Genomic DNA, 13,279 nt, shown 5'->3' with positions numbered 1-13,279 from the left:
CATGTCCTGGGTTTGGTTCTTATTTTAAGGTTTGCAGTTAAATTATTTTTGTTTGCTTTTAATAGCTGGGTGATGAAGAAATAGTAAATTGGAGTGTCCCACTGAGAGGTATAACATGAGATTTGTTTACTGCAGGTAGTAGTCTTGAATTTGTTCCTTAAAAATTTTTCAGAGACGCTCTGCTGGGGGGAAACCGCTGCTGTGAGATGTCTCTTGAAGTTTCGATCTTTAGGATACAATGTAGAACATTATTATTTCCATAAGGGATTTTTGGGACGGTTGTCGTGGCTCAATTTCTGCTCCCCTCGGTGGTTCGAGGCGGTGAAGGAGTTTTCAACCTTCCTCGCTGGTTTTGAAGAGTTCGTGCCAAAATATTTATATTTCCTCGGCCTGTGGACGTGCCGGAGTCCTGCCTGCGCTCCGTGGCTCCGTGAGGGCGATGAAGCCGCGGTGCCGTGGGGCAGGCGGGTCTGCCGGCTGAGGGCAGCTCCGGGGCCGCTCATTAACCGGGCTCGTTAGCGCCGGGTGTTTCCCTCAGAGCCGGCTGAGGGCAGCCCCCGGTGCCGCCGGTGCCGGGCCCGCTCATTAACCCGGCTCTGTAGCGCCGGGCGTTTCCCTCGGAGCCGGCTGAGGGCAGCCCCCGGTGCCGGGCCCGCTCAGTAACCGGGCTCGTTAGCGCCGGGGGTTTCCCTCAGAGCCGGCTGAGGGCAGCCCCCGGTGCCGGGCCGCTCAGTAACCGGGCTCTTTAGCGCCGGGCGTTTCCCTCAGAGCCGGCTGAGGGCAGCCCCCGGTGCCGGGCCGCTCATTAACCGGGCTCATTAGCGCCGGGTGTTTCCCTCAGAGCCGGCTGAGGGCAGCCCCCGGTGCCGCCGGTGCCGGGCCGCTCATTAACCGGGCTCGTTAGCGCCGGGCGTTTCCCTCGGAGCCGGCTGAGGGCAGCCCCCGGTGCCGCCCGGGCGGCTCCTCCCGCCGGGACCCGGATGGGCCCGTGCGTGAGGCGGGGCCCGAGCGGAGCCGCGGCCGCGGGCGGGCACCAGGTGAGCGCGGGCGGGGACAGCCGGCCCCGCTCCCCTCATCCCTCCATCATCCCTTCCTCCATCCCTTCCTCCAGCCCCGGCGGGGCTTTCCCCGCGGCCGGGGCTCCGCTTCCGACCCGCGGCAGGTGAGGGAGCGGCGGGGAGGCCGCGGGGCTGGAGGGGTGAGGGGAGCCACTCGCGAGCGGTGTCACCCTGGCCAGCTGAGAGCTAAATTAATTTTTAATGAGTTACTAATGAATTATTGGTTATTTGCCGGACTCGGTGCCCCGTGCAGCCGCTGTGTGTGATGCCTGCGCTGCTCAGAGCTGGCTCCGAGCGCTGGAAGCTGCGGGATTCCGTGTGCGGGGCAGTGCCGGGCACGCTGAGAGCAGCCCCGGTGTCCTTTCGCCACGAGCACCCCCAGCCGGGTGTCCCTGCTGTCCCCCAGGGTCACTGAGATGGAGAGCCCCGTTCTGCCCGCCCGTACAGCTGGCCTTGCTCTCAGCTGCAGAGTTACACCGTCCTTTCATCATGCTCTGTGGTGGTGGTTGTGACTAGAGATGCTGGGATTTTACAGTCCAGGGTTCTCCAGGCAAATATATAACACGACTTACTGCCCTTCTTCCTGGATGTTTCTTTGCTGTTCTAACACAGATTCACTGGAATTTACTGGATGTTGTCTTTTCCCTCCGTGTTCACACAAACCTTTCAATCATCTGTGTCTCATGAAGTTGATGATGCAGACACTGCTAAATCAGGTCTCATTCTACCCCAGTTTCTCTTTAAAAAGGGGGAGCCTTCTAACAATCCAGCTGGTATCTTCCCAAAAGAAGCACATCCCAAAGAGTTACCTTTGACCAGGAGTTTGTCTGGGACTCCTGTGATGGGTTCATACGTCAGAACCTTGATTAAAAAGCCTTTGACTGTAGAACCATTATGTAATTTTTTGTTGCTATATGTAATTCTTTTGGGGTTTTTAACTTTGAGGTTTATAACTTTGTCAATACAGGTGCAACTTCAGAAGGTATTTAAGAAAAAGTTGTTGAAACCAATATGGAGAAGTTGAGAGAACAGCAGAACCTTGGAAAGCTTTTATGAATCTTAGCATCAAGCCCAATTCAAGTGCTGCTGTCATTCTCTGGGGAATGACGCCAGACTGGCAGGGCCAGCTCATTTACTGAGGTTTTCTGCTGTGTGTGGGACAGTATCTGAGCTGTCCCCAGCAAAGCTCCAGGAAGCAATCCCTGCTTTTAGATGACAGGTGGAAGAACTGGAAGGAGGCATTTCTGGTAGAGTCGGATGCTGCTGATGTGATACTTGACTTAATTATAATTTTGTTTATTGGTGGTGTTTTCCCATTAACTATTGATCTAGACCTAGATGTATTTGAAAGTGAAATGGAGGCATTTGCTTAGTTTAAATAAATAAATTCTGTAAATTTAACGAGAGATTTAACAAGGGAACATTTCTGCACATAGTTAAAAATAATTATTGCACGTGCTTTAAGTGAAAAGGAGAAGATCAGCCCAGGTTTGGATGGGGCTTGGAGCAACCTGGTCTGTGGACATGGCAGGGGGTGGAATTGGATGATCCTTCAGGTCCAGTTCAATCCAGACTACTCTGGGATTCAGATGGATGTGTTTTCTTCATGAAATGCAGAGATTAACTTCTGCTTTTCTTTCAGGAGGACTCTGCTCCTGTCAGCACAGCTCTGTTTCACTGCTCCCTGGGTGAACAGGTGAAGCCAGCCTAGAGAGGGACTTCACTCATCTTTTAATGAACGTCACAAAACAGGTTCAACTTGTCAGTCATTGATCTTTTTATTGCCACTAAGCTTGTTCTCAAATTCCTGGTCTCATGATGGTCTAAACCTCCTTATTGAGGGGTTGTTCCAATGGCAGAGAAGATTGGTAATCCTGAGCAGAACATAATTAATGCTGTCTCATGGCTTTATTTCTTAAACTTGATGTCATATTGAAGGAGATTATGAAAGAGGGAGAAAAATCTCTTTTTCTCAGCCTTTAGCTCTGTTAGGAAAGAGGCCCTTTTTGGTGCAGTGCCAAATGGATGAAGTTACCCCAAAAACCCATTCTGTGGTCAATAATGCTGATTTAGTTAATGGAGTGAATGTTTATTTACACTACACACCATTTAAGTGAAATCCATGGGACATCCTTGAAAAAATGCAGACAACACATTTTTGGTCAGTCTTGTGTTCTTTTTGAGCACTTTAAAGAAACCTAGAAATAGCAGCCAAAGCACTGGTGTCAAGTGGCAGCTTTATAAATAACATATTCACAGGAAATACAGGCTCACCCTCAATTTTTGACTGTGCATCTTATAAATTCTGTTCTGCAACCTCTGTCTGGCTGATAATTTGTTTACCTCCTTAAAGGAATCCCTAGCAAAATGATCTTTCATTTATATTGTGTCTATTCTTTATTTGTGAGGCATAGTTGAGTTGTTTGGATAACTAATGATGATTGTTTTAGGACAAATATTAAAATTGTTAATAGGGTGTGGCCCTTCAGAAGCACTTCCATCCTTATTTATCTGCTTGTGCATTGGACTGGGGTGGAAAAATGATTATGAACTGTAGAGAAATTAAATCCCTCTCTGAGCTGAGCCAACCCTCTTAATGAGCTGCAGCTTAAACAAAAATGTTTAGAACTTCACAGTAGCTTCTTATCTATGTTTATTAGGGTGTTAAACAGGATCTAGATTTCATCTCCAAATTTTGGGGAAAGAAGGCTGTGGACACGCCCACAGAATTGGAGATTTTGGTCTGATCAGGTCTCTGTAAAGTATCTGTTTTGCTCAGGAGCATCCCAGCTCTGTCTGGGTTCACTCTGAACTCAATATTTCTTTTAAGAGCTGAGATCTAATGGTGTGCACAATGTCTGTTAGCAGAATTATTAAGGCAGATTTAAAAAATTTTATATCATTTTTCCCTTGCTGATTTTGAGGGGAAGCATCCTTTAGTTAATAAATAAATATGCCAGATGTGCTTTTGCAAATAATCCTCCTCTTTCTATATTTTATAGTGGTTTGAAAGAAGGTTTGGAGGTGGGTAAAGCCTCTGGTGGTGGAAAGTCTTTGTTAGGGAGTTGCGATGCTGCTGGAGACACCCTGGGAACAGGGATTTTACATAATGCAGTGTAAGGAGAGCAGCGGGCTTCTCTTTGCTAGTCGGCTCTTTCAATTATTATTTTCATCATGCAGTTTCTCAGAGCATCCCATTCTCCCGTTGAGGATGGACTGAGAAGCCTTGGAGGTGTTAAATCCAATCGATAATTAATTAGCAGCGTGCTGAGGAGAGTTAAATTTTTGTGTCTCACGTGCGCGTCCGTGCGTGGTGTGATGTGATGCAGCGGGCGGGGAAACGCCTGCTTTCCCTGACTGCTGAGAAATCCCGCTTTTCCCATTTCCCAGGGAATTCCAGAGCCCTCCCCGCGCCCATCGCGAGCGGCTGAAGGTGACAGACGGGGCCGGGTGTCGCCAATGTGGCAGGGACGCGTCCCTGCATCCCGCCCCTGGCAGCGCCGTGTTCCTGCATCCCGCCCCTGGCGAGGGACAGGCTGCGACAGCGGCCACCCAAATTCTCCCAGCAAATGACATTTGCCTGCAAAGCCGCGCCGGAGCCAATCGCTCCCTGCACCGTGCAGCCAATGGATGCCGGGCTCTTCCAGCGGCTCCGCGGCTGGAGGGCCTTGGAGCAGCTGTGCCAGCGGCGTTCCTGCCCGCAGCCCTCCCCGGGGGTGCCCGGCATCCCTGCTCCTCCTCCTCCTCCTCCTCCTCCTCCCGGGAATAACTCTGCCGCTGGCAGCGCTCGGGGTCACGCGGCCGCCGCGGTGGTTGGGGTGATTTGGGTGATTAATTTGGGTCTCCCTTCAGCACTGCCACGGCCTCCTACCCAGCAGAGCTGCTCCCCAGAGCCAGAGGGATGGTGGTAGTCACGGGGCAGAACAAAGTGAGTGCCACCCCGGATGATGCCATGTCGAGCTCGGATGCAGAGGATGATTTCCAAGAGCCGGCCACTCCCACCGCCACCCAGGCAGCACAAGCGCTGCCTCTGCTGCCTCAGCAGGTAAGAGCTCACCTGGGGCGGGGGTGATGGCGGCAGCACAGACTGCTCAGGTGCTCAAGAATTCAGGATTTCGTTGTGGGTACTCAGCTCGCTTAACACGTTTGAATAAAACTCAGTCTCTTGAATGCATTTGAGTAGCTCGGCAGCTTCACTTACAAGTTCCATCCAGGTTTGGACTTGAGACATGCAATTAAGTGTTTATTCTGGTACTTAAGGTAGCCTGGGTGTGATAGTAAGATTTTAGGCCTGATGTAAACAAATGCAATTTTTTTTCAGTGTATAATAGAATCTGGTTGTGTAAAGGGAGCAGCAGAGAGCAAATCCCAAGGCTGACCTAAGATTTCTTCCCTTATTTTTTCACTGTGTAAGGCTGGAGAAAAGGTTTTGTTTTGTTCTTTCCTTTCCCCAAAAGAGCCAAGAGGAGGCATTAATATCTCAAATATCTGCCATTCCAGCTGAGTGATTTCTGCTGTTTCAGATTCCCAGCTACAATTAAACCACTCCCTGATTCCTCCCAGCAGCCAAAGCATCCAAATTTTTACCCCTCAGAGCTCCCTGACCTGTGGCAGTGGGTCAGTAACCACACATTTGTCCCGGTGGCAAACTGGTGCGTTTTGGGAGCTGTGCCCGTTGTCACCTGCGGAGGACTGTCAGCTCCTTTCTGATGTCCTGGTTGCTTTTGCAGTTCCCAGAAGTTGTCCCGCTGAACGTGGGGGGGATGTTTTTCACCACCAGACTGTCCACGCTGCGCAGGTATGAGGACACCATGCTGGCAGCCATGTTCAGTGGCAGGCACTACATCCCCACGGACGCCGAGGGCAGGTACTTCATCGACCGGGATGGCACCTACTTCGGGTACGTACAGATCCTCAGGGCAAGCTTGGGAAGCTCTTACTGAAAACTTGTTTTTAAACTTGTTATTAACAGTTTTTTTCCCCCTTAAAGCGCAGCATTTAACATTGCATGCCTTCAAAGCATCACAGGAGTAACTGCAACTAAAAATTCTTTGTTGGTTGTGCAATGGGAAAGGAAAAACAAGAAATGCTTTGAATTTGTGCATTGTCTCCCCTAGAGTATCTCCTTGAATTTGTGTGTTGTCTCCCCTAGAGTATCTCCTTTCAAGGTATCAAGTTGTTTTGATGGTTTAAAGAAGCGTTTGGAAATAGGAAACTCCTTTGCACAGCACTGGGTTTTAATTGATATTCAGTATCTGTAAGGAAGAGGGAATGGAAGGGATGAATCTAGAATTCTTGCACAGTTGAAAATATGACGTTTTCAATCTTTAAACAGGATATAACTGCTAAAATAAAGCACGAGCCTTTAAAGAATTTATTTTTCTAAATTATTTTTGTTGGTAGTACTGTATTCCTTCACCTCCAGGATTCCTTCCTAGTTGTTCAGCTTTTATTTTATTTTTATTTACACTAACCATGACTACTAATGCTATGTTTGAATTGGGGTGAGATTGCTAAAGAAAGTGATCAGTATTCATGGGTTCAGGTCTTTGCCCAAAGAACACATTGCAATTTATCCCAAATTTCTTGTTGTCCCTTTATAGACATTTCCTTATTGTCTTTAACAGAGGAGCATTGAATTATTTTCAAAGCGCTTTTGCGTTGTACCATAATCTGGGACAGATATAGATCAAGCCACTGTGTTTATTCTGAAATAATTGTCTTTACATGAGGCAATTGAAAAGTCAATTAATTTGTGATATTATCAACCTCAGTTGAAAATACAGCTGGAACAGAGGGCCAGGTTAGCACGTGCTGTATTTGTTGTCATTCTAAGATTGCAGTAATGCTTATTTAATTTGATAAGGTTTTCTTGGTTAACACTTATAAAGTGATTTTTTTTGTTTATTTGATAAGGGTTCTGTTGGTTAATACTTATAAAGTGATTTCTTTCCCTGTCAAAAGATCCTGTTGCTGAACAGTGTTTCAGAACTATGAGGAAATGTTCTCTCACTTTTTAAAAAAATCTGATTATTATTCTGTAACTGGCCCTGATCTGTGATGAGAAACCTCCTTTGCAGATGTCCCATCCATTCAGCTGGATCTGTGTGGAATAAAATGTCCATGAAAATGATTATCTGGGAAAATGCAAAAGTTTATTTTGTCCCAGACCTAAATTTGAAATGCAGTGACCACAATTTGTTTCCCATGAAACACTCTGGTTTCTTTGGTGTTATAAATGGTTTCCTCCACATTGAATGTTTGGTTTAAAATCCACTGATATTTTTTCAAATGGGTTTTGACATCAGCTGAGGCAAAATGTGAAATAATGGCTTGGAAACCTGAACATGGCAAATGGTTTTACAAACAAATATTGAGAATATGGCCCATTTGTTTCAGTTACTGTCTTAATAGAGCAAACAATGAATATCCAGCATTTCCTGTCCTTTCCCACCTGCAGCACTTTTGGCAGAAATGTGTTCGTTAATGATATTTTTGCCATTTTTTTTTTTTTAGAGACATACTAAACTTCCTACGATCTGGTGACCTGCCCCCCCGAGAGCGAGTGAGGTCAGTGTACAAGGAAGCTCAGTATTATTCCATAGGACCCTTGCTAGACAATCTAGAGGATATCCAGCCTCTTAAAGGAGAAAAAGTTAGACAAGCTTTCCTGGGCCTAATGCCATATTACAAAGGTAAATAAACAAAGTAGCACTGACTGTTTCTTCTAGTGGGATTCCAGTGTTAAACCTTTCAGTCTGCTCTCAGCTCCCAGACTGATCCCATTGCAGCTGGGAAGTTTATTCTGTATTTTTTATGCTGTTTGGATCTTTGAGGTCTCCACACCCTGCTGCATCCCAGGGTGGGGATTTCTGTGCTTAAAAGGGAGCAAGATTAGGCTGTAATGTTATTAAATGAGAGGGTTTGTCTGCATTTCTTCTGTCAGGATTACAAGTGAATAAACTTGGCCTTGTAGTGAGGCCAGATAACTTGGGCATATCATAAGGCCACCAAGCTTACCAGATAACCAAGACTGATTTGATTATTCTGTATTTTATATAATAATACTATACAGGTAATGGATAATATCATTATATAATATATGTATATATCTTTTTATATAATAAGGCTACCAAGCTCACCAGATAACTGAGATCTATTTGGTTATTCTAAATTTTATATAATTACATAATATAATATTATCTATAAAAATTATATAATTATATAATATATTAATGTATATTTTTCTATTTAATATATACATATTTATTAAATATGTAATAAAATATTTAATATATGTAATATTTAATGTGTATATTTTATATAATAAGGCCACCAAGCTCACCAGATAACCAACACTGATTTGATTATGCTGTATTTTATGTAATTATATAGTATGTGTCATATAATATATATCATTTACATAATTATATAATATATTAATTTATATTTTTTATGCAATAAGGCCACCAAGCTCACTAGATAACCGAGATTGATTTGACTATGCTATATTTTATTATATATCTTATATAATAGATTATATTAGACATAGTTTTAGTATATATAATTATGATATGTATAGACTATAAATACATAATATTTAAATTATATAATTATAGAATATGTTAAAATATGTATTTTTTATATAATAAGGCCACCAAGCTCACCAAATAACCGAGATTGATTTGCTACATGCTGCTGATACGCTGAGAACAACTGCAGTGAAACATTTGACATGAAATAATTGCTTTTGATTCTTTTCCTCGGCCATCCGTTGGGACCCTCAAGTGTTTCTCTTTTCCAGACCACTTGGAGCGGATCGTCGAGATAGCCAAGCTGCGAGCCATGCAGAGGAAGGCCAGGTTTGCCAAGCTGAAGGTGTGCGTGTTCAAGGAGGAGATGCCCATCACTCCCTACGAGTGCCCCCACTTCAACTCGCTGCGCTTCGAGCGCAGCGAGAGCGAGACCAAGCTCTTCGAGCACCACTGCGAGGTGGACGTGTCCTTCGGGCCCTGGGAGGCCGTGGCCGACGTCTACGACCTCCTGCACTGCATCGTCACCGACCTGTCCGCCCGCGGCATCACCGTGGACCACCAGTGCATCGGCGTGTGCGACAAGCACCTCATCAACCACTACTACTGCAAGCGCCCCATCTACGAGTTCAAGATCACCTGGTGGTGAGGGTGGGCTGAGAAAAGCATCAAAGGACTCCCAGAGGACAAATGTTCTTTCAAGGTCGCGTGGTGGTGAGTTGTGGCTGAGCTAAGGGATGAAGGGACTTCTAGAGGACGTGTGTTCTTTCAAGGTCGCCTTGTGGTGGCACATCGAGAAGTGAGAGGACTTCTAGAGGACAAATGTTCTTTCAGTGTCACCTGGTGGTGAGCTGTGGCTGAGCAAAGTGAAGAAATGACTCCCAGAGGACAAATGTTCTTTCAAGATAACCTGATGATGAGTTATGGTTGAGCTACAGGATGAAAGGACTTCTAGAGGACAAATGTTCTTTCAGTGTCACATGGTGGTGAATTCTGGCTGAGCAAAGTGATGAAAGGACTTCTAGAGGACAAATGTTCTTTCAAGATCTTACCTGGTGAGATCTTGAAATGTTCTTTCAAGATCTCTCAAGAACTCACCTGGTGATGAGTTGTGGCTCAGCAAAGTGATGAAAGGACTTCCAGAGGACAAATGTTCTTTCAAGATAACCTGGTGGTGAGTTGTGGCTGAGCTAAGGGATGAATGGACTTTTAGAGGACAAATGTTCTCTCAAGATCTCACCTGGTGGTGAGTGTGGTGGCACTTAAAGGACACGTGTTCTTGGCAGTTGCCTTGCTGCTCACATTCCTTGGGATCAGCCTGCTGGCAGGGGTTGGGAAAACCTCTGGAAACTTGAAAAAGCAGCCTGAAATCAGACTGTTGGCTCAGGTACCTTAACGAGGCACAAAACAAAATCACCTCATGCAAAGGATGGAGGGGAGTGGCTGAACATCTGCTAAAAGGTGCCACCAACCATGTGGCTTCAGGATGGAATTGCAGATTTTTCCTGCATTTTTGGGAATCTGGGGTGCTACTAAAGCTGACATTTCAGTTTTACCCTCTTAGAAATGTTTTAGTTCCTCTTTCAGCTTTATATAAAGTTTGAGTCACACCCAGCACAAAGATTCTGGAAATGTCATTTTGATGTACTAGGTACTTAAAAAAAAAGAGTATTCCTTATATATTATTAATTGTTGTCAGGGTTAAGCTGTATTTCTTTTTTAATTAAGAATCAACGTTGTGAATTATAATGTTGTACTTCAATTATTTCTGTTGTTATCAAAAGGAATAGATCTGGAATATATTCCTTAATGCTTTTAGGAATAATAACTGTTCATGGAAGACTTGTGCCTGTTTTTAGCCTTAGAAATTTTAAATGTTTACAATATCTACAAAAGAAAAAAGCTCTTTAGAATCAGGTCATTTACAAAGGCTTTTGGTAAATAAGAAAACCCTGTCTGTATGTTCCTATTAACAGGAGTAAGAGAATATTTAATGGATATTATTTTATTACTGACTCTTTTTAAATTCTGTGATATTAAACTTTATTTTAGACTTAAAGTCAGATGATATTAGACAAGTTTTTTTTTTTTTGCTAATGCATATTTTTCTGTGCTCCCTTAGCTTTTTTTGCCACTTTATCATCTACAAAGCCATTTTTCCATTCTCACACTCCTGAATCCCTGTGTTTGTGAGCAGTAAATGGTCTCCTGTCAATTTGAATATTGGAGGAATGGTGGGGCAGTTGAGGGATATTTATTTAAAATTAGAATTGTTAACTATTTTTTACATTGCTGTGTGTGAACAAAAAACATGACAATACCAATGTTTTTAACATTCCCTTTATATCCATTGTGGAGTGGTTTTTAACAGGGATCAAAGGGAGCTGTCATATGGAGTGAGCTGGCCAATTCCACAGCACATTAAATGTTTCTGCATCTGTTTTATGCTTGTGAAATAGGAAGGGGAAAAAAAGAAAATAATAATAGAAAAAAATAAAAACAACAAAATGTTTTGAAGCACTCAAAAATGACATGAAAAGGTGTTTATGTACAGCAGCCACTTAATGGCTGCTGAGCTTAAGAATTAAAAAAAATATCTAAAATTAACTTTTGGACTTGGTGTAGACTTTTAACTTGAATACCCAATATTCTGCACAGGAATCTGAAATATTCCCTGCTGACCTTCCATCCTCCTCAGAGGAAAGTGAAGGATCTGCCAGCTTTGGTCTGGGAAGCCTTTGTGCCATACAGATCCTCTGTGGTCCTTGTGGGGCATGGGCTGGATTTTTAATTTTTATTTTAACCTATAATGATGGATCAGTTTGGTTTTTTTTTTTTTCCCTAAAAAAGCTAATTATTTAATTATAATTAAAGATTTTATAGCTTCATTTGGTATTCGCAAGCCTTGCAAGCCCTCATTGCCAGGTTTATCCTCACTGCTGATTGTTTGGAGATGACAGGGGACATGATGAGAGGGATGATGGAAGTGGCAGCAGGGAAAAAATTCCTGTCACAGCTGCTTGCTCCCATTGCAGAGCTGTTCTTTGTGTGTGGTTTCAGCTCTTGTGCTGTGTGAGGCACAGAACATCCACCCCGTTTGTGTGAGCCCTCCACTGCTCTCCCATTTGTGTGTAAATCCATCAAGTCGTGGTTCTGGGAGATCAAAGGGTGAGAAAAGCCAGTGGCTGTGGATTGCAGCAGGGACAGGTGAGTCTTGCAGGGTCACACTGCTTGAATCTGATTTATAGCACCTCAGTGGCACAGCTGATCTTCCTTTTCTGCATGGCAAAGCAGGGTGGTCACTTGGGGCACAACTGCCTGGCAGGTAAGGGCACATTTCAGAGCAGACACTGCAAAAAAATGATCCCTTAACTCAAGAAATTCTAAACTTTGGGATACTCTTTCACTTCTACTTCTTTCAATTCTTTCACTTCTTCTAATGACTGCTTTATCCTGGACAATTTATAGACCCCACTGGCTTTAAGTTGTGGTTGGCGTTACTGAGCCCTGAAGATGTTTTTAGGTTTTCACACATGGCACAGAGGACCCAAGATAGCTGTAAATTTTGGGCTATGAAAAAAAACCCAAAACCCTCCAGTCTTTCATTATCTTTCTGCAAATAAGCTGATTTCAGAGGATAATTCTGTTCTGTTATTATCTCCTGTATATAATTCTCTAACTGGAAATCACTTTCCAGAACAGTTCATAGTAATTTTACTTACACAAGCTTAGTATAAGTTTACCTCCACTTTCACTGTGACTTTTATAAATGGTTTTTGTTTTGCTGAATTATAAATTGTATGTGTCTATGCATTGTAACCCGTAATGCCTTTGAAAATCCAGCCTGGATGCTAATGATCAGGGTTTGGAATTATCTCCAAATGTGTTTTGTTAATAATTATGTTGGTGTGTGATGTTCAATACTGTGAGTACTGCAGTGTATTATTTCAATACTTTTGACTTTTCAGTTCAGGTAATATATAGTCTGTATGTTTTTTATTTAAAACACATAGAAGAAAATGCAGATATAAAGGCTCTGTTGTGCAATAAAAGATTATGATACTGAAAACTTGGAATTCTGGCTCATCTGGTCTGCAGCCACTGCAGTGTTTTTCCTCACCTTCCCTGGGATTTGAGTGTGCTTTGCCTGAGTGCAAATGAAAATTAAGCCAGGAATCTCTGTCCCGGGCAATGATTTAATGACATTTAGGTGTTTATCCCCAGGAACAGAGGCACTGGTACAGTGTGTGCTCAGGGCCAGATCATTGCAAGGACTGATCCCATCCTTGATGCCCACCCACCCCTTCCTGTGACAGCACAGCAGCCGCCCCTGCTTCTGCAGTGCTCAAAATGAACCTTTCTGCCTCTGTTCAGAGGAATTTCCCCTTTGTTCTGAAGTAATTTCCTTGCTGTCCATCTGTCCTGCTGAAGCTCTCACAGTGAGAAAAAAGAGAAAAAGAGGGGGGGAAAAAATATATGAAAACCAGCACACAACACTGTGTAACTGTGTAACTGCTGGAAATAGCAGCGGGTATTTTTATATTTCCCCAGGACAGCTCTGGGGTGCTCGTGTGGGGCCAGGGCCGGGCCGCGGAGCCCTGAGGAGAAGGGAAGGGAGGCAGCGGGGCGGGAATTCGCCACGCAGTGAGGGACGGATCACGAACATCTGAGGAGAGCGGCTGTGGGACA

At 44.1% G+C, this 13,279-nt stretch overlaps 1 protein-coding gene across 5 annotated transcripts; it reads left to right on the top strand.

The window, feature by feature from the left end:
- Positions 1 to 923: 923 nt before the first annotated feature.
- On the top strand, positions 924 to 12,676 carry KCTD7 (potassium channel tetramerization domain containing 7). Of its 5 annotated transcripts, none has more exons than XM_030288126.4 (6): positions 924 to 1,037; positions 2,701 to 2,810; positions 4,911 to 5,103; positions 5,789 to 5,958; positions 7,575 to 7,753; positions 8,863 to 12,676. In XM_030288126.4, the coding sequence occupies exons 3-6, from the start codon at positions 4,960 to 4,962 to the stop codon at positions 9,237 to 9,239; spliced, it is 870 nt and encodes a 289-aa protein (XP_030143986.1). In that variant the 5' UTR covers positions 924 to 1,037; positions 2,701 to 2,810; positions 4,911 to 4,959; the 3' UTR covers positions 9,240 to 12,676. The 5 variants fall into 5 exon arrangements, with proteins under 5 accessions (XP_030143986.1, XP_072772810.1, XP_030143985.1 ...); XM_030288125.4 differs by having other exon boundaries at positions 1,024 to 1,162; XM_072916709.1 differs by lacking the exon at positions 2,701 to 2,810 and having other exon boundaries at positions 1,020 to 1,037.
- Positions 12,677 to 13,279: the final 603 nt, after the last annotated feature.

This window comes from Taeniopygia guttata, chromosome 19 (assembly GCF_048771995.1).
Source record: "Taeniopygia guttata chromosome 19, bTaeGut7.mat, whole genome shotgun sequence".
NCBI classification, from domain to species: Eukaryota; Metazoa; Chordata; class Aves; order Passeriformes; family Estrildidae; genus Taeniopygia; species Taeniopygia guttata.
This window is presented reverse-complemented; position numbering and strand designations above follow the sequence as displayed.